The following is a 25,347-nucleotide window of genomic DNA, read 5'->3' on the forward strand; positions in this document are numbered from 1 at the left end:
GAGTGCCCTCTCCTTTCTTTCCACCCTTTGACTCTGAACCATTGTGTCACTCTGTCCTGACCCCATTTCCTCCCTGGCCAGCCCTCAGCCATCTGTGGGCAGCTGTGAGACTGAGTTTGGTGCCTGGTGCAACTCAGACCCTGGCACCGACCTGCTTGGCCATAGGCATATCCTCTTGTTTCATCAGCTGACTGGTGCTTTTTGGGGTGCCTCTACCCAGGTCCTCTTGTCTTCCTGAGAGTTCTGAAACCCTCTTCTGTGGGGTCAAATGTGGCTGCACATTCGAATCACTTTAGGGGCTTTTGAAGCATCCAGCATCCAGGCAGTCACCCTACTGAGTCAGAACCTCCAGAGGAGAGGCCGGGAATGGGTATATTTTTAAAGCTTCCCAGATGACAGACAATTGCAGTCACTCAAATGTGGAGTGTGCATTAGATGATATTATTGTTGTCAATGTTAAGTTTTGTGGGTGTGCTCATGGCATTGTGTTTACATAGGAGAATGCCCTTGCTCTCAGAGATTCAGACTGAAGTTTTTAGAGGCAAAGTGTTTCTTACACACACTTTGCAAAGGGCATCTTACTTTCAAATGGTAAAGTAGAATAAGAAAGAGAGCAAATGTGGGGATATGTTAACAATTATTGCAGGCAGGCGGTGAAAGAAAACTTGCTGTAACAGACCTTCTGGACGATTTCCATCTGTTTTCTAGGAGGTGGACATTAGGAGAGAACGCAGCCTGAACCACCAAGGTGTATAACTCCAGGAGGCACCATTCGCATGGTTTTATTTTTTGTGGTCAGGGGTTGTCATTCACATAGAATACAATGTGTGGGGTGCCCCCTGGAGTTGTGTGACATTGTGGCACTGGCCCCAGCCATCTCTCCCTGGATGGGCTGCAGAGTAGCAGAGATGCAGGCCCTGATCTACCCTTCCTCTTTCAAGGGACCGATGTGGCGATTTGTTTTTATACAGAATCCCTAGTAGCCCTTGAAGACTAAGGGAATAGAGCACTCTTTATTTTTATTTTATTTTATTTATTTTATTTGAGACAGGGTCTCTGTCACTCAGACTGGAGTGCAATGGCATGATCATAGCTCACTGTAGCCTCAAACTCCCAGGCTCAAGCAATCCATCCACTTCACCCTTCCAAGTAGCTGGGACTACAGGTGCATGCCACCACACCCAGCTAATTTTTTCCCCCCAAAGGATGGTCTTGAACCCTGGGCTCAAGCAATCCTCCCACCTCAGCTTCCCAAAGTGCTGAGATTACAGACAAGAGCCACCACGCCTGGCCCTAGAGCAATTTCTAATGTAGAACCTGACAGAGAGAGAACCGAATTGGGGAAGGGGGGAGGCAGGAAACATGAAACCCTGATTCCTAAAATACTTTCTGTGTGTCCTCTAGTCCTGGAAAATGAAATCTAGGGCTTGAATTTTTAGAGGAAGCCAGCTCGCTGTGTTTCAAGGTCGTTGGGACTGGTTGCTCCTGCCTTTCCGTCTCTGGAGTTCCCTCATGTCTGGCTGCTGCTCTCTGAACCTTCACTTCACCTTGGGGGTGGCCCTCCTGGTCCTGTGAGGGATGCTGTTTGTCCTATTTCCTCACTGCCACCTCTCAGCATCATAGTGAGCTGAGTGCTGAGCCTTTGGGAGGAGCATTGCCAGTGTGGCCCGGGGCGTGAGATCTGTCAGAGAGCTGGGCTTCCTTCCCTGTGTGGCTGAGACAGTCTAGTGGCGGCCTGTCCCAGAGCCAGGAGGATGGTGGTTAGAGACGGGTAGCTCGCCTTTCCTCCGTCTGAATTCCAGTCTGGGAAGAGCTTCAGGAACAGCGCCTGCTTGGATCACCCTGGGATCACCCTTTCCTTCTCTTTCCTGTAACTTTGGAGTCCTCTCAGAGATTTGACCTAAGGAATTGGTAGGTTGGAATCAAGGAATCTCAGAGCTGGAAGGCACTGTGTGTGGTTTTCTTGTCATCCTTACACCTGTCTTACAGATGCCAATCCAACCTGGTTAGTTCCAAAACCCAGTCCTGTGTTTGAAGGATACTAAGGAGCACACCCGTTACATCCTGACCACCCATCTCCATGTCTGAAAATTCCCCACCTCCCAGAAGGTTCTGCCCTGACGTTCCAGTTCAAGCTCGGTGGAAATGATGGGAATTTGGAACTTGAGGAACATAGTAGGGGTGATAGATCCATGAACATGTAATTTTGAATAAAATATCTTAAGCCTGTGTTTGAAATATACACTGGTTGCTATTGGGAGCCAATAGCAACTAGCAATTTGGAACAACTTGAACCAAATCACGGAGGTATCACATACATGGTCATGAATGGTTGGAGATGAGAGGGAGAGCAGGGCAGGAGAGAGTCTTATGAGAAACCAGAGAGCCTTTGAAGGATCTTAAGCAGGAAGGGAGGTGATGAGATTTACATTTTAGGAAGAGCCCTCAGGATTTTCTGTGAAAAAGCCTTGAAGAGGCCAAGGTTAGTAGGGGGAAGAACTATTAGGAGGCCATTGTATTAGCCCAAATGAGAGAAGATAAGGGCCTGAATTAGGGCAACCACAGTTAGGATAGAAGGAAAGATTAGCTTTGGGAAGTATTAAGGAGGAAAAGGTGGCATGCCTTGGCAATTGGAGAGAGGAGTGAAAGGAAGGGGGACTCTAGGATGACTGCAGGATTTTGGCTTCGGGCACTGGGTGGTACCATTCACCACAATGGGGAACCAGGAGCAAGGAGCAGATTGTGGGGAGGAAAGAAGATGATAGTTGAGTTTTGGACATTTGGATTTTGAGATATGAGTGGGCATATAAACTTGAAGGAGAGATACATATTTGGATTCATTAACATGTGAGTAGTATGGATAGGAAACAAGAATAGATGAGATTGCCCGAGCAGAGGGGGTAGAGTTAACAGTAAGCTGAGAATAGAATCCTGAGCCAACACCAACATTTCAGGGGTGGACAAAGGAAGAGGAAGACAAAGAAGGAGGAGATGGAGAACAAGAAAAAAATATCTTCGTGAAAGCCAGGGGGAGAGGGTTTAAGGAAGAAGGGAATGGTTTGTAGAGCCAAATACAGCAGCAGTGTCCAGGCAGGTGGAAATGGCTACCGAAATGGGCAGCCCAGGCATTGTTGCAGGAGCAGTTTTAGTGGGATGTAGGGGGCAGACACCAGATTACAATGAGTTAAAGAGTAAATGGGAGGGGAGAATTTGGAAATATCAGGTGTAGTCCACTCTCTGGAAGCTTGGCTGAGAACGGAAGGATGAACAGAGAGGACAAAAAAGTTAAGGGGAGCCGGGTGCGGTGGCTCACTCCTGTAATCCCAGCACTTTGGGAGGCTGAGGCGGGTGGATCACTTGAGGTTGGGAGTTCGCGACTAGCCTGACCAACATGGAGAAACCCTGTCTCTACTAAAAATACAAAATTAGCTGGACGTGGTGGCGCATGCCTGTAATCCCAGCTACTCGGGAGGCTGAGGTAGGAGAATCACTTGAACTTGGGAGGCAGAGGTTGCAGTGAGCCCAGATCATGCCGTTGTACTCCAGCCTGGGCAACAAGAGCAAAACTCCATCTTAAAAAAAAAAAAAAAAAGTTAAGGGGAGGTGTTTTAGGGTGTGGGGTTTTTCCTTTCTTGTTAAGATTAGATGAGGCACGTTTATGTGCTGAAGAGAAAAACCACGTTAAGGAGAAGAGATTGAAGATACAGGAGAGGGAGGGGAAATCCATGGAGCATTATCCTAGAGATGAAATTGGTGGGGCAAGAGCAGAAGAGGGTTGTGCCTCAGCAGGAGGCAGGAATCTGCTTCCCCTGGGCCAAAAGGAAGAAAGTGAAGCTGAGTGCAAGTGTGCATAAGTGAGTGTTGGAAGAGAGGCTGGAAGTTGAAAAAGATTATTTCCAATGGCCTGAATTTTCCTCCTCACAATAGTGCCTGCTAAGGCAAATCTTAATACTCTGCTTGTCCTAGCTCAGCACTGAAAATACACAATCATTCTTTGGATTAACATGCCTAAGCCCAATCCAACTTTGAGCATTTATCTGGTGTCTTCTATCTGTAAGGCACTAGGCCCTCCTTTTCCTGGGACCAGTCTCCCAGGTCCAGGCAGCTAGGTTCTGGATATCTCCATCTGCTTATGCTACTCCTTTGAATTTCAAATAGCAAGACTGCCTTATACCCACTGTGGATAAAAAGTGATCTGTAAGGAGCTGTGGAAAGGCAGAGAAATTAAGTTAACAGTGAACTGCTTTAGATACCCTGAGGCTGGGCTTGGGCCGGTCTCTCCTTGGTGAACTAATTCCTAAGTGCAATAGTTGTCAGATTCACTGAGCCAGAACCCTTCAGACCAGGGTCCTGTGCCTATACCTGACAGATGTACCAGGGTCCTGGGAGGGCACCCCAGGGAAAGGGATAACTTTGTCCTAACTTGTTTTGAATCTAAGCAACTTGCCACCCAAGAATCTATCTGAGTCTTTTTCCTATTGATGTTTTCAACATTCTAATCATGAGGAGTAATTTCATGTTTGTTACCTGTTGGGTGAAGCAGTACAATAGAATGAACATTTTTTGATAATTTTTATGGAACTGTCAACCTTTTGGCTGCTGATGCTAAGAGTCAGAAGTGACTACTTCACACTGGTCTCCCCTAACCTAATCACAAACACACATTCATAGATTCACAGTTCTTAGGTTGGGCTATACATTAGAATCTCCTGGGGAGTTTTTAAAAAATACCATTACCCTACCGCAGATCAATTAAATCGGAATCTCTTGAGAGTGTTCGGGCTTGAGTACTTTTTTTTTTTTAGACAAAGTTTTGCTCTTGTTGCCCAAGCTGGAATGCAATGATGTAATCTCAGCTCACTGCAACCTCTGCCTCCCGGGTTCAAGTGATTCTCCTGCCTCAGCCTCCTGAGTAGCTGGGATTACAGACGCATGCCACCATGCCTGGCTAATTTTTTGTATTTGCATGTTAGCCAGGCTGGTCTCGAACTCCTGACCTCAGGTGATCCGTCTGCCTCAGCCTCCCAAAGTGCTGGGATTATAGGCGTGAGCCACCGCACCCAGCTGGCCTTCAGTACTTTTTAAAAGTTCCCCCAGTGTTGCTAATGTTGCAGCTGGGGTTGAGAACCACTGGGCCAGACTGACCTTGTCATTACCACCATTTGTTGAGTGTTTCTCAACTCTGTTCACATCATGGCTTCTAGAGAAAAGGATACCAGCACTGAAGTGGAAGCACTGGCCTGGAGATCCTGTGTGGCCTTCTGAGGGCTGCTGGGGGGCGGGGGGGCAGGGGGGGAAATCAATATTTTGGCACACCTGTATGAGATCAGGTAGCCGGGTCTCACCTGTTGGCAAGCTTTGTTTTCTTTTATATATTGCTGTATTTGGGGAGGATCCTAGTGCAAGCTAAGTAATTACAAGGTCCGTTTAACAGGGTTCTCTTGTACTTTTCATTTATAGTTTTATTGAGGTGTAATTGACATATAATAAAATATGCATATTGAAAGTGTATAGTTTAATAAGTTTTGACTTGTGAGTATACCAATGATGCCATGACCACAATCAAGATAATAAACACCTCCAAAGGTTCTCTTGTGTCCCTCTGTAATCCACTCCTTTTTCCACTCTGTCCCCCAGATACCGCTGATCTGCTGTCATTATAGATCAGTTGGCATTTTCCAGAATTTTATATAAATGGATCTTACATACTCATACTGTTTTTTTTGGCATCTTTTACTCAGCAAAGCTATTTTAAGATTATCCATGTTATTGCCTTTGTCAATAATTCATTCCATTTTATTGCCAAGTAGTATTCAATTGTATAGACATCACATTTTAAAATATCCATTCACTGTTGATGGACATTTTGGGATATTACAAATAAAGCTGCTGTGGATATTCATGAGCAAGTCTTTGTATGGACATATGCTTTTATTTTTCTTGGATAAGTAGGAGTGATAGTTGAATCCTATGTTAGGTGATAGTTGAATCCTACCTTTTTAAGAAGCTATCTGTTTCCCAGAGTGGTTGTACCATTTTACAGTCCCCACCAGTAGTATATGAAAGCTGTCCTCTTCAAATTGACTGGAGAAGGTTTGCTTCCATCTCTTCTTCTTGGGTAATAGAAGGTGCCTCTTGGCTGGGTGTGGTGGCTCACGCCTGTAATCCCAGCACTTTGGGAGGCCAAGGTGGGTGGATCACCTGAGGTCAGGAGTTCGAAACAAGCCTGGCCAACATGACAAACCCCCGTCTGTACTAAAAATACAAAAATTAGCCAGACACGGTGGTGGGCGCCTGTAATCCTAGCTACTGGGGAGGCTGAGGCAGGAGAATCACTTGAACCTGGGAGGCGGAGGTTGCAGTGAGCCGAGATCGCACCATTGCATTCCAGCCTGGGCGACAGAGTGAGACTCCATCTCAAAAAAAAAAAAAAAAAAAAGAGGTGCCTTTCTCTTTTTGGGGCACAAATGACAGAGGTGAGTATAGGGATTAGGGCGCAGAGATGAGGCATGTAGAGATGAATGGATGGGTAGTTGGATATAATTAATAGGTAAAGTTGTCTTGGTATCCCTTTTTTCCTGTCTTTCTATGCTTTCCATTAGTTGTACACACCAAAGAAACAGGCACTGGCCCAGATTATGTCACCCAAATTGGATTATTAGTAAATCTCTCTTTGTGACTGATTGATATTTTTACCCGTGCAGATGCCCAGACAGCATGTCACAACCCTCCAGAACTGACGTTGGCAGGAAGTAGAGACTTCTTTGTCACCTGTGTCCCCCATCCTCGCCATGTCTTCGACTCAGGGCAATGGGGAACACTGGAAGTCCCTGGAGTCGGTGGGCATCAGCCGCAAAGAGCTGGCGATGGCCGAAGCCCTGCAGATGGAGTATGATGCCCTGTCCCGGCTCCGGCACGACAAGGAGGAGAACAGAGCCAAGCAGAACGCAGACCCCTCTCTCATCAGCTGGGATGAGCCTGGGGTAGACTTCTACAGCAAGCCGGCAGGAAGGCGGACCGACCTCAAGCTGTTACGCGGTCTCTCTGGCTCTGATCCTACCCTCAACTACAACTCACTCTCCCCACAGGAAGGGCCGCCCAACCACTCTACCTCCCAAGGGCCCCAGCCTGGCCCAGATCCCTGGCCCAAAGGCTCCCTGTCTGGAGACTACCTTTACATTTTTGATGGTTCAGATGGGGGAGTTTCTTCATCCCCAGGACCAGGGGACATAGAGGGCTCTTGCAAGAAACTATCCCCACCTCCTCTGCCTCCCCGAGCTTCTATCTGGGATACCCCTCCCCTGCCTCCCAGAAAGGGGTCCCCCTCATCCTCCAAGATCTCCCAGCCCAATGACATCAACACTTTCTCATTGGTCGAACAATTGCCGGGCAAACTGCTAGAGCATCGAATCCTAGAAGAGGAAGAGGTGCCGGGAGGTGGGGGACAGGGGCGCCTACTGGGGTCTGTGGACTATGATGGTATCAATGATGCAATTACTAGGCTCAACTTGAAATCGACCTATGATGCGGAGATGCTGCGGGATGCCACCAGGGGCTGGAAGGAGGGCCGAGGGCCCCTGGACTTCAGCAAAGACACCTCTGGAAAACCCGTGGCCAGGAGCAAGACTATGCCCCCTCAGGTGCCCCCCCGCACCTACGCCTCCCGCTACGGCAACCGAAAGAATACGACGCCTGGCAAGAACCGCCGGATTTCTGCAGCCCCGGTGAGCACCTTCTTGTATTTTTCTGCCTTCCTTTCTCCATGTCCTTCAGAAACAGGGACTAGTCTCTCTGCTGTTCTACATCCAACTCTGCCAAGTCCTTACCCCTTTAGGCCTCTCCTACCCTCTTTTTCTGCCACTGGGACCCTGGCTCTGGCAGGGGAGGTCCAAGGGAGGCTTGATTTGGGGTGGATACCAGTAGAGGGAGGGCTCCTTCTCAGGGCCAGGTTTCATGTATCTTGGCCAAAACGGTCCTTCTGGGGCAGGCATTTGGAAATCCTGGTTCCTAGCGTGTGCCTGCTTCCTGATGTAAGGACTGAATTGGGAGTTAGGGGATTCATTATTGACTGGCTGAATGGCCCTCTGGACCGGAGCAAGTTGCTTCCGCTTGCTCTGAGGCCCTGCTCTGCCAAAAACGCTGCGTGGCGATGAAGATCATTCACAATAGTAACCACTTGTTTAGTGCCCACTGAATGCCAGACCCTGGTCCAGATCTCCACAACAACCCTTCCTGATAGTCCAAAGCCACACAGCAAGCAATAGCAGGGCCAGCATTCAGCCTGGCCTCTCTCATTCCTAAGCCCTCTCTCTCTTCTCCTTCTCCCTTTCTCTCTCTCTCTCTCCCTCTCTCTTCCCCCCCCCCCGCTCTGTTCTTTATTGTGATAAAATATATATAACGTAAAATTCGCCACCGTAACCATGTGTAAGTGTGCAGTCAGTGGCACTGATGACATTCACATTGTTGTGCAACCCTGGCGTTATTCATCTCTACCCATTCTGTTCTCACAATGAAAATATTTAGAAAAAATATGCAGTATGACAAATAATTTTATTTTTATCAGTACATAGTGTAAAATAGCGAACTATCTAGGTCAAAGCCCCCAGGCAGGTACCAGGGCAGCTCTGATCTTTTTGTGGTTTAGGGGAGCTTCAGCAGCATCTCCTGGGTGGGACCAGAAGGCCTCTTTGTGTTTCATCCTTGGTCGCTGGAAACCCTGGCTGCAAGGAGTCAAGAGACAGTGACACCCCCATGGCTGATGCCTTTTTTTTTTTTTTTTTTTTTGAGACGGAGTCTCGCTCTGTCGCCCAGGCTGGAGTGCAGTGGCGCAATCTCGGCTCACTGCAAGCTCCGCCTCCCGGGTTCACGCCATTCTCCTACCTCAGCCTCCCGAGTAGCTGGGACTACAGGTGCCCGCCACTGCGCCCGGCTAATTTTTTTCTATTTTTTAGTAGAGACGGGGTTTCACCATGGTCTCGATCTCCTGACCTTGTGATCCGCCCGCCTCGGCCTCCCAAAGTGCTGGGATTACAGGCGTGAGCCACCGCGCCCGGCCGGCTGATGCCTTTTTTATGAGATGGAGTCTCACTCTGTCGCCCAGGCTGGAGTGCAGTGGCATGATCTTGGCTCACTGCAGCCTCTGCCTCCCGGGTTCAAAAGATTCTCCTGCCTCAGCCTCCCAAGTAGCTGGGATTACAGGCACCTGCCACCACGCCTAGCTAATTTTTGTATTTTTAGTAGAGACGGGGTTTCACCACATTGGCCAGGCTGGTCTCGAACTCCTGACCTCAGGTGATCTGTCCACTTTGGCCTCCCAAAGTGCTGGGATTACAGGTGTGAGCCAATGCCCCTGGCTGCTGATGCCTTCTGTAACAGTTTAGCATTCCGCTTCATTCCGTCCCAGTTTCCTCCTTAGCCATTGTTTAAGGGGCACTGGGGTTTTCCCACCTTGTGTCTAGCCTTTGGGAACCTTCCCAACTCTGAAGAGCCACACAGTTCTTCCTTCCTCTGCTTCTGCTAAGAGAGGCCCCCAAAAGCAGAATCAGCTCCTGGGATAAGCCACATCCCATCCCTAGAGCTCAAGGATTTTTAAAGGCCCTGCTCTGAGAGGTGGGGCTGTTCCCGCTATTTATAGGGACTGGGAGATTCCTGTTCCCAGCTCGGAGTTCCTCACACCGGGCTGGGCCTGCTCACTGAGTCAGGGCACCCTGGTAGGTGGTCACCTCTGTCACTCCTTCTCTCTCCTGCCTCCCCCACTCCCTCACCCTTCCCCATCCCCTGCATGTCATCAGAGTTCTGAGACAGAGCTCAGCCCAGAATCTCCTTGAAGAAGCGGGCACAAAGCAAAAAGCTCTTGCCAGTTCTGAGTGGGGAAATGCGGCCTTGGTCCTCCCCGGCTCGGCTTGTTGCAGGGGCTCAGCCTGCTGGGAGGGGGGACCCCTTGGGCCCTCGGCCTATACCACCGCCCCGCTTTCGTCGGGCTTCCAGCCGGAGGGAACCTCCTTATCCCAGGCCAGCGGAGCCAGCTCTGGAAATGGCTGGCTCCGAATGCCAGCCTGATACCCCCGCTGCCAGCCTCTGCCCGGCAGACTCCCCCAGCCAGCATCGGGCGATGCCACCAGGGCCTGCCAGCCGGGCAAACGTAAGTGGCTTTTGTTTTCTTATGGTGCCAGTGAGTGGTACAGAAAGGGCATGACAGTGGCCTTCAGTGGCCACTCTGTTCTCTCCCTCTCTCCCTGTCTTGCCTTCTCTTCCCTTCCCCCACTGTCTCTCTCTTTTTTTTTCTTCCTCTCTCTCTCCTTCTCTCTCTTGTGGGTTAATTGCTGACAGTGGTACTATTGTTTTGACTGGGACACAGGCACGAACTTGGCAGAGCCAGGGCCTCACATGCCAACTGTCCCCACTGCTGCCCTCCCCCCTGTGCACCCCGCCCCCTGCCGCCCATGCACACCCAGGGGAGCAAGGCTAAGGCTAACAAGAGAGGGTCAACCAGAGGAAACAGTCTGGATATTCAAATGAGGAGCTCAGTTGCTGTCATCTGCCCCAAGAGGCAGGGAAGACTTGAGAGTAGCCAGTGGGTTGGATGAGAGATGTGAGGCGTTGTGATGTGCACAGGCCAGAGCTAGACTCCCCCCAGAAACAGCTGTTGGAACCACATGCCGGCCGAATCTCCATCTGAGCTGAAGCCTCGTTCCCTGGTATGGCCTCCCAGGCTGCCCTGAGCAGACCTCTCAGGCAGAAACCCGTCATGCACCAGCTCTCCCTCCCCCTCACTTCCTTCTCCCTAGGGCTGGGCTATAGGCCTTGCTAGGGGCTTCTTGAGGAAGCCTCCTGGGTGACTGAAAGCAGCTCTGGGATGGGAGACCGTTTGGGACCTTGTCTGAGAATCCCACCACCACACACATATTTTGAGAGAGGAAGTGGGGCCAAGGCAGGATCCCTGACATTCCAGTTGTTCAGAGCCGGCCGACTTGGAAGCCAGAGGAGCCAAGCTTCTACCAGGTCCTCCCCTGCCCAGACCACTGCTTTGACGCTTTCTTCCTCAAATGGCATTTACCCAGAAGGCACATGTGTCTGAGTCATCTCCTCTATCTGAGGGTTCTGGGTCTCTCTCTGCTTTGGATCCCTGGGACTCATGGATATTGAGGCTTTTGACCAGGGCCAAGCTTCCCTGGGTACCATTTGGGCAGCCCACCTGCTCTAGCCTCAGTGGAGGGGCTGGGAAAAACAGCTGACTGCTCTTCTCCCCTTCACGCCTCTGGGAGAATCCCCCAGAAAGCCCTTGTTGCAGGAGCGGCCCAACAGCACTGGATTGCCTTACCGGCTGCCTCACGCTTATCAGACTGTCCCCTCCTAAAGCAGCTTTGACCACACTCTCGTCCTTGTCACCCAGGCTTCAGTACTCAGCCAGAGCTTCACCTCTTTCTTCAACTTGGCTCCTGGACTCCTAGGACAGCCGATACATGTATTCCTGGATGTCCCATATGTTCTTGTACCCCTTTCATTGAATGTTGAGTGACTAGAAAATCTTTTCATCTAGAGTTTGAGTTTAGGTCTGGGAGTACCTCATAGGGAGGGGACACCATGAGAGAAAAGGCACTGAGTGGTCTCCTCTTCTCTTAAAGGTGGGCTCCCGGCCCCACACCGTTGCCAATGGCCATGAGTTGTTTGAGGTCTCAGAAGAGAGAGATGAGGAGGTTGCTGCATTTTGCCACATGCTGGATATGTAAGAGCTAAAGAATGGGGCAGGGGATTTGGGAGGGCTATGGGGGATGGGGAGGAGGGCCATCCATTTCAGAACTTCCTTTAGGAGGGAAGAAGCACCATAATTAAATAAATTCATAGTTATGAAATGCTTCCTACAACAAGTGTCTGCAGGGTTTTTTAAATCTTAGAAGTTTCACATTTTTAACAAAATTCATGAAACCTCCATTGACTGGTCAAAGTATCCTGATGACTCTAGGGTCTGACCCTCAGTTGCCCTTAGGAGCAAATAAATGCACCCCAGCTGGCGATAAGAGTGTTATCTGGAACTAAAAGAGAAAGGAAATGGATTCATAAAAAATTTTCCATTAAACTTAGCATGGAAAGCTCTGTCATTTTAGAACTATTTGTACTGTTCAACAGTGGGAAACATGTTGCAATTAGAAGTGTCAAGATGGGGGTTTCTCAGAGCTGCTACCCCACTGCCCCCATCCTGGCCTGCAAATTTGGAGGGCTGGGCTGAGTGGGGACAGAGGGGCTCTTGAGCCTCCGAGCACGAGGGTTCCAGCAGACCTCGACTACTCTCTTCTAAAGGCACAGTGAGGGTACTTTTTCTTCCTGTACAGCCTTCGATCTGGCTCTGACATCCAAGACTACTCCCTCACCGGCTATGTCTGGAGCGCTGTCACCCCTAGCCCAGAGCACCTAGGGGATGAAGTCAACCTGAAGGTGACTGTGTTGTGTGACAGGCTTCAAGAGGCACTCACTTTCACCTGCAACTGTAAGTTAGTGATGGGGGAGAGGGTGTGAACATCCCTTGAAGTGGGATGGGGATGACTGTGTTTTGGACTCCGTTCCCACCTCATCTTGTGGCCCGGATGAAGGGCAGTGAGGATGCTCCTTTGGGGGCGGGGGGGCTGGCTTTGGGCCCAGCTTTCTAGTGCAGTCACTTTCCCCGGCTCTGAACTACTTGCCTGCTTTGTCTGGTTGGTGATGGTGCTGGAGAATACTTAGCTGAGAAGGGGGATCAGGGTGGGAAAACTGAGACCCATCTGCCCTGACATCCATCATCATTGTTTCCCCTGCCTTACCCTTCACAGGTTCCTCCACTGTAGACTTGCTTATCTACCAGACCCTGTGCTACACCCATGATGACCTGAGGAATGTGGACGTGGGTGACTTTGTGCTAAAGCCCTGTGGGCTGGAGGAGTTCCTGCAGAAGTGAGTGAATGGGTGGGAGGTAACCCCTGCCTTCCTGGTAATAAGATTGTGAGGGGGCTTCCTGGGATTGGTGCTGGGACCGGCCTGGCAGCTCCGCCCCAATCCCACAGTCAAGACTCCTGCTTTCTGGGCATACTCTCGGCCACGTCGCACTTTCCCCAGGAGCTCTGTCTTCCAGCGGGGTTGGCTGACGTCCTGAGCCAAGTCTGCTGTGGAAAGAGCTTGGAGCTGGGATTAGGCAAAGACTAGGTCATATCTGCTTGCAGATTCTGCTTATGGAGGGATGTGTGTATTTGTGGGGAGGAGGGGGCTTGGGGAGACTATATGGGTAGGGTTGTATCTCCTGCTCTAGATGACGTGTGGTGTTTTTACGGCTGGGGCAAAAGGAGGACTGGGCAGAAGTGCCCTCGTGGAGCCCAGGGAAGAAATTACAATTACTGTCTCTCCCCATTCTCCTGCCAACAAGCCTTTTCCCCAGCTGGCCCGTGCAGCTAGTTATCCTCCTCCCAAAGGCATGCCTCCAGCTCCTCTCTATCCAGTGCCCTCTGTGGAAAGCAGCCTCCCTGGAAAGTCTGATGCGGACCAGCTGAGGCAACCCCCTTTCCACTATCCTGGGCTTTGGAGGGCTGCAGTGGAAGGGAGGCAGGGGCAAGGTTGCCACTTCTCAGATGGTGCAGCTGTGTGACAGCAGACAGATAAGATCTGCTTTCCTCTCTTAGGCTTCAGGGCCGCTCCTCCCCCAATCTCTGTCCACTTGGAGGAAGCATGTCTTGGGAATGGAGAAAGGAGAGACCTGTGTCTCACTTCTTAGGAGTGCCGTATAAGTGCCACTGCTTGCTTTTTCTCTCTCTTACATCCAGGTCTAGATGCAAGGATGGTTGATCTATGGCTAGAGCATAAGATTTGGCAGTCAGGATGGAAGATTCATTTCTGGGCTTCTTTCTTTTTTTGAGACAGAGTCTCGCTCTGTCACCCAGGCTGGAGTGCAGTGGCGCCATCTCACTCAGCTCACTGCAGCCTCCACCTCCCAGGCTCAAGCTATTCTCATGCCTCAGCCTCCTGAGTAGCTGAGATTACAGGCATAAGTGCCACCAAGCCTGGCTAATTTTTGTATTTTTTAATAGAGATGGGGTTTCACCATGTTGACTAGGCTGGTCTCAAACTCCTGACCTCAGGTGATCTGGCTGCCTTGGCCTCCTAAACTGCTGGGATTACAGGCATGAGCCACCATGCCCAGCTATCTGGGCTTATTTCTTCAAATTTAGGGATATCGTGGGGTCCTTTCTGGCCTCTGCCTCTTCATCTGGAAGCTAAGGGAAAGGAAAGAGGCAGGGTCCTGTATGGTACAACTCCAGGGTACCCTTCAAATGTGCCCCAACTTTAAACTCATTCAATGAACACACTTTCCCCAGAGGAACAGGAGGGGTCCTAGACTCAGGGTGGCCTGGCAGAGAGAGTATCAGGTGGCCTGCCACTGTTAGAAGGGAACAAGGGGACATAGTGGGTAAGTTGGAGCTCCTGCTGATACCATTACACAGCTTTGAATTCTGACTTGCCACTTACTAGTTGTGAAGCCTGATGCTCAGGGCCCTCTGTAAGCTGCCGTGAGGGTGAAATGTGAGAATGACCTGTGAGCAAACAGTAAATACCATCAGGGAAGGAGCAGCCTACAGAGAGAAGTCCTAGGGCTCTGGGCTGCACAGATCCTGCCATTTCCCTTGCAGCACCCCAAATCCTGGAGCCCCTGGGTCCGGAGGTAGTGGGACCTGTCAAGTTCTACCTTCCTGCCAAGACCCAGGTGAAATATTCTTAGTGAGGTGGGACAGGGTCAGTGGTCCTCAGATCACACTCCGCATACTCTGACTTGAATGCATTGAGAGGAAGGCCTTCCACAGAGAAGATCAAGCAAGTCCCCAGGAGACCTGTGTCCATGACTCCTGGCCCAGGAGCCCAGCTCCCACCCAACAGAAAAGCACAGTGCTGTTTCCTGGCCCAGCCCCCAGGCCCTCAGCACATGACGACTGCCCGGGGTGGGGGTAGAAAGGACCCTCTGGGGGTTCCAGAAATCTGCTAGTTCCCAAGGAAGCCCTCAGATTTTCTACCCTGCCTGGCAGGAGGGGCTGATACTGAGGGGGTGAGTGGGTTCAGGATGCAGGCTGCTCTCAGATAAGAACCTTGAGGCAGTCCCGTGGGAGGGTTGGGTTTCCTGCCACCTCCCCCAGCCCCACCACACTCTTCCTTCCTCCCAGGCTCTCCCACCAGGCCCAGCCCCACAGCCCAACCTCACCATCTCCAGGTTTTGGCTGCACTTCAGTTTTAGATCTGATAGGGCCTAAATCGGAGGCTTGGTCCTCTCGGGATGTGGAGAACCCCTCACTCAAGTCCTCGCTGGACCTAGACGACCCTGGGCCCTGCACCTCCACCAGCTTCTGCACATAACGCCCCTTATGCTCCTGTCCTCTCCTCTCCATTTCTGGCCTAGATTCCCAGCTCTGCTGAGGAAGGAAGTCCTTTTCCGGCTTCTGTTACCCAGCTGCTGAGGCCAGGCCCAGACCTGCAGTGCTGGCCTGGAGGTAGTTCTTCCTCTGCCCCTCCTCCTGGGTTTCCTTACTGATGAAGGTGTGATTTGGGAGAGAGGAAGAGGTTGGATCACTGAGGGGCTCCTAGGCCTTCTCTCTGAAAGGGGGAGTCTGACACATGGGTGCTTGAGCAGGTGGGACCGGCATGCATTTGGGATTTTTCAAGAAGTCATAGAAATTTGTAAGGTTATTCACAAGCAGGCAGGGCCAACAGAGGGAAGGTAGAAAAAGAATTTGGGTGGGGACACTGATCTGGAGGCTTGGTGGGTTTTCCCCAAGTTATTTTGGCCTCAGCACCCTAGTTGGTAGCATTGGAAGAGGGGTGACTCGCTGAGCTCCCACACTGGAGCCTGAGCACAGGCGGACTCCAACATGTCTCTTCCTGGTTGTTCCCTGTGTGGAGGCCCAGAGGATAGGGCTTCAACAACTGCTCCCTGTGATGTCCCTCTGTTTCCCTGCTCTCTCCAACAGTTCCCAGCCCTGGAGTGAACCAGTGATTACCACACGGGTCATAAATACCTAAGAGAGTCAATATTTGTACCAACCAAGGATTAAGTATATGAGGTGGCTTTTATTTAGACAGACCTCTGTTCCTTCTCCTAAGCTCTACCCCATGACATTTTCTAGGAGCCAAAGTAGGGTACAACACAGGTACTACCCCCTTACCTAAACCTTCTTTCTGTATCTCTCTCCCCAAGGCTAAGGTATGCATCTCCCTTCCCAGTGAGTCCCCAGGATGCTAATGGTCTTGTCCCTCTACCCTACCAGCAAGCATGCCTTGGGCAGTCATGAGTACATCCAATACTGCCGCAAGTTTGACATTGACATTCGGCTACAGCTGATGGAGCAGAAGGTTGTGCGCAGTGAGCTGGCTCGGACGGTTCGTGTGAGGGTGGTGGAGGGTTGCCCAGGGCTGGGGAGGTGGAATGGGAATACAATATGGAACACATCAGGTGGGATGGGGGTAGGAGTGCTGGGCTGAGATAAGGGCACTGTACCTCTCTAAATAAGTCACTTCTTACACAGGTGAATGATGACCAGAGCCCCTCCACCTTGAACTACCTCGTCCATCTCCAAGAGAGGCCCGTCAAGCAGACCATCAGCAGGTGAGTGTGGGCGCCATCTTGGATGTGCTCCAAACAGGAACTGTGCAGGGATCCCATCAGATGTGCCTGCTTGCCTTTCTGCCAGGGCTAACGGATTCTTGCATGTGTTGGGTTGGGGCCCATACATCTTATCAGGGAAGATCCCAACTCTAGGCATATTTCATCTCTTCCCTCTGCAACTTTGCCATCATTCTCTCCAGGCTAGAAGTGGCAGAATAGAAAGACTCTCCCTCCTTCAGTCTTCACAAGACATATAGAAAGAGTAGGAACTCCTTTAAATCAGAGTGCGAGCTGAGGAGAGGGAGGGAGAAAATGGGTTTCCCAGGGCACTGGGTCTTTCATGACCTCTCCTATGGTTTTTCCCTGCCCCCAACTCCCAGGCAGGCCCTGAGTCTTCTGTTCGACACTTACCACAATGAGGTGGATGCCTTCCTGCTGGCTGATGTGAGTACGAATCCAGGGGCTGGCCTTGATGCCTGAAAGCTCCTCCTCTCCCCTTCCCCAGTCCTCCTGGGATCACCCAGCGCTATGAGGGATCTGAGTGGAGCCTGAAAATCTGTTGGCAGAGCACTTCTTTTTAACCCCTCGCTCATGGGCAAACTAAGACTCCTAGATGTTGGGCAACGGCAAGCGCATAGCCAGTGGTTCTGCTCCTCTATAGAAGAGGCAGGTCGGAAAAACTGCACACTGGTCCCATTCTTTGGAGTAGGATGTCTCCAGAGCTAAGGAACCGAGAGCTGTCACCCCCCAGCTGCTGCACTTGATGTGCATTGGAGCATGCATCCTATGAGCAATGTCAGAAATCTCTGGTTTGAGAGGTTCTTTTGTGCTGTTATCACAGGTAGGAAACCATCAGGAGGTAGAAGGTTTCACATGTAAGGAGGGCCAGAGCCCTACCCGCTTGGACTCACGCAGAGTCTCAAGCCTCAAAACCATGAGAATCAACATTTGTCTTAAATGTCACAATGCCAAAGAAAATCTGACAGTGATCTTCAAAAATAATCCCTTGCTGAGTGTGATGACTCACGCCTGTAAACGTAACCCTTTGGGAAACTGAGGTGGGAGAATTGCTTGAACCCCAAAGTTCAAGGCCAGCCTGGGCAACACAGCAAGACCCCATCTCTACAAAAAATACAAAAGTTAGCCAGGCATGGTGGCACATACCTGTAGCCCCAGCTGCTCTGGAGGCTGAGGTGGGAGGATCGCTTGAGCCCAGGAGTTTGGGGCTGTAGTGAGCTCTGATCACACCATTGCACTCCAGCCTGGGTGACAGAGTGAGACCTTATCTCAAAAAACAAAACAAAAAACCAATCCCTGTCTCAGCGATCCAGTTAATAGTCATAAAAGCGTCCTTTTTGAGGGGTTCAGCATTATGTCTAGTCACTGCCAGAATCCCTTCTCTAGGAGTCTGTGCTTGAACATTTCCAGCAATGGTGGGGAAGCTCTGAACACCTGTGCTGTGCTGGTCTGGCCCTTTGCTAGTGGCTACGATGGGTAGAGAAGTGTAAGAATTGTCGTAGCCTTGGCCAGGTGCAGTGGCTCACGCCTGTAATCCCAGCACTTTGGGAGGCTGAGGTGGGCGGATCACCTGAGGTCAGGAGTTCAGGACTAGCCTGGCCAACATGGTGAAGCCCTGTCTCTACTAAAAATACAAAAATTAGCTGAGCGTGATGGCAGGCACCTGTAATCCCAGCTACTTGGGAGGCTGAAGCAAGAAAATCGCTTGAACCAGGGAGGCAGAGGTTGTAGTGAGCCGAGATCGTTCCATTGCACTCTAGCCTGGGTGACAGAGCAAGACTCCGTCTCAAAAAAAAAAAAAAATTATCGTAGCCTTTGGGGAGCTTGTGTTCTTGTTAGAAAAATTGAATAGTAACACAAAGCTATTAGTAGACAGAACAGGATGGTAATAAATTAATTAAGGGCTCCTGGAGGATGCTAGAGGAAGGGGATTGGCCAGGGAGGGCTTTATGAAGGAGGTAGAATTTTAGCTGCTCTGTGATTTAAATGTATATAGGTAATCAGAGCTGGACAGGTGAGGGAATTCCAAATGAGAAAATTCCAGAAGCTAAAGTGCAGAGGGGAGGGGAGGGTATGGCTGTGGCATATCAGTAGAAGTGAGATGAGATCTGTCTGGAAATTCTACAGGTCTCTGGGAGAGACCCTGTATATATGTGTATAGTATAAGTAGACTACAAAGAGAGGCTAGAAATAGGAGGAGCTTCAAGGGGAATGGCTGAAAGAACTGGGGCATGTGGGCATGGCCCATTGAATTCAGTGGGAGAGATTATTTGCTGATGCTGAATATTTGAAAACAAAATGTATTGCACATTTACCCCTGAGGATCATGAATCTCTCTACTCTTCCCAACCCTTTCCTTTAAAGACTGGGGTGGGGAGGGGTTGGAGACCAAGAGCACGAGAGGGGAGCCTGCCAGCCTCACTGTGTCACCTCCCACAGGGGGACTTCCCACTGAAGGCTGACAGGGTGGTCCAGTCCGTCAAGGCCATCTGCAACGCCCTGGCCGCCGTGGAAACCCCTGAGATCACCAATGCTCTCAACCAGCTGCCCCCCTGCCCCTCCCGCATGCAGCCTAAAATTCAGAAGGTAAAGGGGCCCAGGATGCTAGCAGGGGGAAGGAGGAGAGGGATACTGCCAGGTAACTGAGTAGTCTGTTGCTAGGGTGTGTAGGTGTTCACTCACTAAAAAGGGGCTTCTCTCCACCTCCACCTTTTATGTTTAAGGAATTCAACCACAAGAGCTCTTCAGAAATGGATGCCAAGTGTGTCCCCTCTTCCTGAGCTTGAGGGAGAGCTACCTGGGACTGCTTGCTGAGAGCCCAGGCCAGTAAAGGCTTTATTCACAGTCACCAAGGCATTGCCTGACAGTCCGCATATCCATCAGGGCGCAAAAACAAACCAGGAGGAAAATCTCTCTAGAGCCAGGGGCTCTGGGACTCCAGCACGGGCTGTGTGCTCTGCAGACAGGGCCAGCACCACAGACACTGTGATCTGCAGCCGAGTAGCCTGAGGGTTGGGATCTCTCAGAAGGGTGGACACGATGATTGCTATCCTCCGTCAGCTCACTCTGTCCATCACACAGATCTGGTACAAACCATTACTCTATCCTCTCTGGGGATTCTCAGCTCCTCACATTTCAGCCCATTCTGGTCCAGATGAGTGCAGCTGTGAAAAGCCCTTCTTCCAGCTGTGACGAAAAAGGCCATGGCCCTGAAGCTCCCCTCCCTCTTCTTTTTCCCCCGAACAGGATCCCAGCGTCTTGGCTGTGAGGGAAAACCGAGGTAAGGGAACTGCTCTCCATCTTCATCCAGTCGGGCTGCCGAAAACTGCAGTCTCTGCCCAGATTCCTTTTTCTGCCTGGCCCCCTTGATTTATGTGTCGGAGTTCGGCTGGGGTGTGTGTGTGTGTGTGTGTGTGTGTGTGTGTGTATGTTCCTATATGAGGTGTGGACACAGCTGGAGAGCACATTTCTTTCCATAAAGTGTTTTCTCATTATTTTTCCTAGTCATTCCTCCTGGTGTCCCTGGGAGATGGTGATGAGGGTGTAGGAAGTGTGGGAGTGGGGTGGCGGGGCAGCGCTAGCCCTGGGATCCAGATGGGAAACCTCCTACTTTGGTAGATTGTGATGATTCTCCCATCGGCTCACACTTGCTACCTTTCCAGTTTAGAATGGGCCTTGCGAGAGGATGAGAAAGAATTTTCCCTACAATTTTTCTAGGATTCTCCTGTCGTGCCCTTGAAGCTGAACTTTGCCCTAAGACCGACCTGTATCCCTGGGATTCCTTTGTTTTGTTTTTGTTTTTTGTTTTGGCATCCCTGGGATTCTTATGGTGATTCCCAGTCTTTTGGATTTCATAGACCAGTAAAATGTCCCCCAAAGTATTTGGGGGACCAAGAGAGAATTGGCAGCCTTTTACTTGGCCAAACTTTTTTGACTTTTGCTTTTTTGAAGCAACTGACAATAATTATTAACATTGTTTCCTAAAAGAAAGGACATTTTAATGCTAAATAGCAATAAGTAAAAATAAGGATTATGTTTAACATTGTATAACTGTGGTTTTATGAAAAGCTCATGACATGCTTCTGCTTTTTTCTCATTTCACCGCAGATGGGTGAACTTTGTCACAGCTATTAGAGACTGACTAGCATTTGGGAACCACTTTGTCTTAGGCCATCCCGTTCTATCCAGTGCCCTGGCAATAAGGTAGGGCTTGAGGAGGCCTCATGACTTTCCTTTCTGACCCCTTCCCTTCCCAGAGAAGGTCGTGGAAGCCCTGACCGCTGCCATCTTGGACCTGGTGGAGCTGTACTGCAACACATTCAATGCAGACTTCCAGACGGCAGTGCCCGGGAGTCGCAAGCATGACCTGGTCCAGGAGGCCTGCCATTTCTCCAGGGCCCTGGCCTTCACTGTCTATGCCACCCACCGCATCCCCATCATCTGGGCTACCAGGTGAGCCCAGGGCTGAGCAGCCGCTAGGGAGCAAGCTGAGTTTGACCTCCACCAGGGCTTTTTCCTATCTGCATGTAATACCACTGTCCTAAGTCTTAGGATGTGTGGCATTGTGTGACATTGTGGTGCAATGGGGCTGCAGGGGTGAGCCAAGTGTCTGAGGAAGACCTGGGCTGGGGATATCCCAGAGGAGAGAGGAGGTCCCTTAGGAGATGAAGAAGATGCTGTTATTCCCTCTTGGTGCTGGCTGCCTCTGCGTCCCTGCCCCCTCCAGATCCAGGACCAGTGGAAGGAGACGTGGCAACAGATGGCGGATTCCCAGATAGAGTGCACGCTCCCTGGCTAGTGGGAGGGGGCAGGGAGGTGGGATTGACCCTTTGTCTGGGGTTCTCTAGGCCTGCAGGGGTGGGTGGAGGAGGATGTTCTTTTGGTAAAATCCTCAGCTCCTCTGTTGGGTCCCCAGCATCCAAGGCCTGAGGGAATAGGCACTGGGCCCTACCCCGCCCCTGCTGGTCCCCTTTCCCCAACCCCCTTCCCCTTCTCTCTTTGTTCCTCACTTAATGTATTCCTCTGGGCGATTGGCAGAGAACAAAGGAGGCAGCCTGGGAAACCGGGGCCTTCTCTGACCTCTTCTGTCAGGCACCTGTCATGAGCCACAGGGACCCCCGTGTGTTGGCATTCACGTCGGCATATGTCGTCTTCCTCCCCCACCCTTCTCACTTGCGCATGCACGTGCACACACACACACGCACGCACACACAGACACTCGATGGGTTGGAGTTTTCTATAAGGAGGCTGGGTGGCCGGTTCCCATTAAAGAAAGAAAAACCACAAGGCTCAGCATGGAGCCTAAAACTGAGCAGAGGAACTCAGATTAAGTTGCTTTGGCCTGAGCACATTTCCTTACATCCAGTTTGGCTGTCCTATCCAGAGATCCCATGTTATAGCCCTCAGAGACTGGGAATTTTACCAGGGGAAATGGATTTTGGCCTTAGAGGGATGCATAGGTTTGGGTGATTGGTTTTGGGAGCTGGGTGTCCTGACCTGCTCCCTTTCTTTTGTAGCTATGAAGATTTCTACCTCTCCTGTTCCCTCAGCCATGGCGGCAAGGAGCTGTGCAGCCCCCTGCAGACCCGAAGAGCTCACTTCTCCAAGTACCTCTTCCACCTCATCATCTGGGACCAGCAGTAAGCCCTTCCCCCAGGCTCCAGTGCCCAGGTCACTGCAGACCTACTCAGCCTCTGAAATATCCTTGGGGCCAGATAGCTACTCCAGGACTAACGATAAAACCAGGCTTCCTTGTTAACCCTAATTGGACAAGTCATTCAACCTCTTGAGTCTCCACTGCCCTGAGTTTTTTTTTTTTTTTTGAGACGGAGTCTTGCTCTGTCGCCCAGGCTGGACTGCAGTGGCGCGATCTCAGCTCACTGCAAGCTCTGCCTCCCAGGTTCACGCCATTCTCCTGCCTCAGCCTCCCAAGTAGCTGGGACTACAGGCGCCCGCTACCACGCCCTGCTAATTTTTTGTATTTTTAGCAGAGATGGGGTTTCACCATGTTAGCCAGGATGGTCTCGATCTCCTGATCTTGTGATCCGCCCGCCTCGGCCTCCCAGAGTGCTGGGATTACAGGTGTGAGCCACTGTGCCCAGCCTCCACTTCCCTGACTCTGAAATGGGGCCGAGCATAATTACCACCCCTCAAGTTGTCATGAGGATCCAATGAGAAATATCTATAAAGGCTCTTTGTAAACCATAAAAAACTTATAAATGTTAGTTGTTAATTTTAATAATACTTCATTTTTTGATCTTGTCTCCCTTAAAGAGTTTAACTAGTTGGAGGGCTTCTCATCCTCTCCCACTTCCCTCAGTTCCTGTAGACTCTGGAGAGGAGACTGTGCTTTTCCCTTTATATAGAGAGAAGGGAGGGTTGTCTAGAGAAGGAATATTGAGCTTGGATTCCCAGGAGTGAGCCTCTATTTCTAACTGTGTCTTGAGTACTACTTTCTATTCTTTCTGTGCCTCATTTTCTCAAACTGAGAAATGGGGACATTTGTTTCACTCAGAAGCAGTTATGGCATCGAGATGAGATAGGTGGGTTATAAATATAAATATGAAACCAAAAGCACACGGTAGTGTTAATCACCACGTGTAAACAATAATTTGGTGTTGGGAAGGTAGGCGTCAGCCAAGCAAAGCAGGAAGGAAACGGAGGAGAGGGCGCCTTGCTTGAATGGGGGCACGGCAGGGGTTTTCCTGCCCTGTGCGTCGTCTGTGCTGTGCTCTACCTTCCTTCCAGTCAGTCAGAAAATCCCCTGCTTGCTGCCCCCAGCTTTGCTTCCCCACACGAGTCCTCATTTGCAGAGCAGCACGGCAACCTAAGTATTTGGAGCACAGATTAAAGAGACTGAGGAGGGTCCTGGGGAGGCCGAGGATGTAAAATAGGTAGATGAAAAATCTGGAGATGCTGGAAGGGGTGGGTCATTTTACTGATGGACAACTGGGAAAATGGACCCTTTCTCATGCCCTTCACACTGAGGTAATTCTTAGAGCAATAAAGGTGTATATGGCTGGGCATCATGGCTCACACCTGTAGTCACTGTACTTTGAGAGGCCAAGGCAGGACGATCACTTGAGCCCAGGAATTTGAGACCAGCCTGGGCAACACAAAGAGGCCTTATCTCTACTAAAAAATTATTTTAAAGGAGCCGAGTGTGGTGGCATGCATCTGTAGTCCTAGCTACTTAGGAGGCTGAGGTGGGAGAGTCACTTGAGCCTGAGAGGTCGAGGCTGCAGTGAGCCATGATCACACCACTGCACTCACTCTAGGCTGGGCAACAGAGTGAGACCCTATCTTAAAAAAAAAAAAAAAAAAGCAGGGGACGTGCATAAAAGGTCCTTAAGCAAACAACTGCCAGGACAGGAGAAACTCCTTGCAGGCAGAGGATAGCTGCATTAACTGGCCCTTGAGTTCCACCATTCCTTTGGGATTTTTGGTCACAATTACTGCTGCTGTCAAGAGAAGGGGTGCCAGCCTGGGCAACAAGGGAGATCCAATCTCTACAAAAAATACAAACAATTAGCCGAATGTGGTAGCATACACCCGTGGTCCCAGCTCCTTAGGAGGCTGAGGTGGGAGAATCACTTGAGCCTGGGAGGTCAAGGCTCCTGTGTCAAGGCAGTGAGCATCCAGCCTGGGCAACAGAGCAAGACCCTGTCTCAAAAAAAAAAAAAAAAAAAAAAAAAATGGATGGGGTGTTGTAGTCTTCTGGCCCAGGAGGACTTTAAAAAATTGGCCTTGAATCCTTTTCTCATACAGTGTCAGAGGCATAGAGGCAGCCCAGCCTGCGCCATGAGTTTCATTTTGTCTCCTGAGATCCCTACTTTGAATTTTAATGGGCCAGTCCCCTGCCTAGAGCCTTGTGAAGGGCATTATCTTGCACTGTCCATCCAGATGCCCCGAATGAGACTTCTTGGCCCTTCATGGTCAAGACCAAGACATTTGGGGGAAGGCATGCCAGCGTTCAGAGGAAAGGCTTTGGGCCAGCCACTCTCTCCTTCCTATTATAGTTGCAGCCTCAGGCAGGTCTTTCAAACTAGAATGGTGGTGATAACAGGGCCTACCTACCCTACAGGATTGTTTGAGGAGCAGTTAGGACACTGTAAATAAAGTACTTGGCACAGGCTTCTTAGCTGGGGAGCCCTCTTGGTTTTGGTTTCTCCGTTCCAGGTGACTGACAAACATGGGAATATGTGCGCATGAAAATACTCTCTGTATAACTCAGTGCCAGTGCAGTAACCACAGTGTCACATAGCAAAAAGTACACGGTGTGCACACACATCATGCAAGTGAAGCTATGTTCCCCTTCTCCCTGATGAGAAACTGAGGCACAGAGATGGGAGTTAAGTTGCCCAGGATTGTGAGTGGCAGAACCAGGACTGGAGCCAACCAGCACATTCCAGGAATCCTTCCTGGAGGAGGCAGCCTATGTGATATGATGTTGTTGAATGGGCTACAGGAAGGAGAGGGGTTTCTAAGGGGAGGAAGGTAAGGGCCGAAGCCAACATAATGGTTATCCTGACCAGCCCTAGGTGAAGGTCTGTGGGAGAGGTTTTGGAATACCAGATATACCCAAGGATTGAAGGGAAAGAGGGCCTTGGCTGGCTCTGGTTTCACTCATAAAATCTTCTCACTCCCCTTTTCCTTAAGACATGAAGCTGGAAGCTTCTTCCTTAGGCGAAAAGAGAGGGCTCAGGACCAGCTCCCTCCCC

General features: G+C 50.5%; 1 protein-coding gene across 2 annotated transcripts in view; it reads left to right on the forward strand.

Moving 5' to 3' along the window:
- The window catches only part of PIK3C2B (phosphatidylinositol-4-phosphate 3-kinase catalytic subunit type 2 beta), a 71,348-nt gene that overhangs the window by 17,075 nt on the left and 28,926 nt on the right, over positions 1-25,347 (forward strand). For both annotated transcript variants that reach the window (XM_007988804.3, XM_007988803.3), the window contains exons 2-12: positions 6,705-7,724; positions 11,625-11,725; positions 12,330-12,484; positions 12,804-12,924; positions 16,272-16,383; positions 16,530-16,609; positions 16,990-17,053; positions 19,067-19,213; positions 19,874-19,907; positions 20,884-21,079; positions 22,144-22,266. In XM_007988804.3, coding sequence (XP_007986995.3) covers positions 6,792-7,724; positions 11,625-11,725; positions 12,330-12,484; positions 12,804-12,924; positions 16,272-16,383; positions 16,530-16,609; positions 16,990-17,053; positions 19,067-19,213; positions 19,874-19,907; positions 20,884-21,079; positions 22,144-22,266 — 2,066 coding nt within the window. In that variant the 5' untranslated portion in view covers positions 6,705-6,791. The remainder of the gene's footprint in view (positions 1-6,704; positions 7,725-11,624; positions 11,726-12,329; positions 12,485-12,803; positions 12,925-16,271; positions 16,384-16,529; positions 16,610-16,989; positions 17,054-19,066; positions 19,214-19,873; positions 19,908-20,883; positions 21,080-22,143; positions 22,267-25,347) is intronic.

Source organism: Chlorocebus sabaeus, chromosome 25 (genome assembly GCF_047675955.1).
Source record: "Chlorocebus sabaeus isolate Y175 chromosome 25, mChlSab1.0.hap1, whole genome shotgun sequence".
Taxonomy (NCBI): domain Eukaryota; kingdom Metazoa; phylum Chordata; class Mammalia; order Primates; family Cercopithecidae; genus Chlorocebus; species Chlorocebus sabaeus.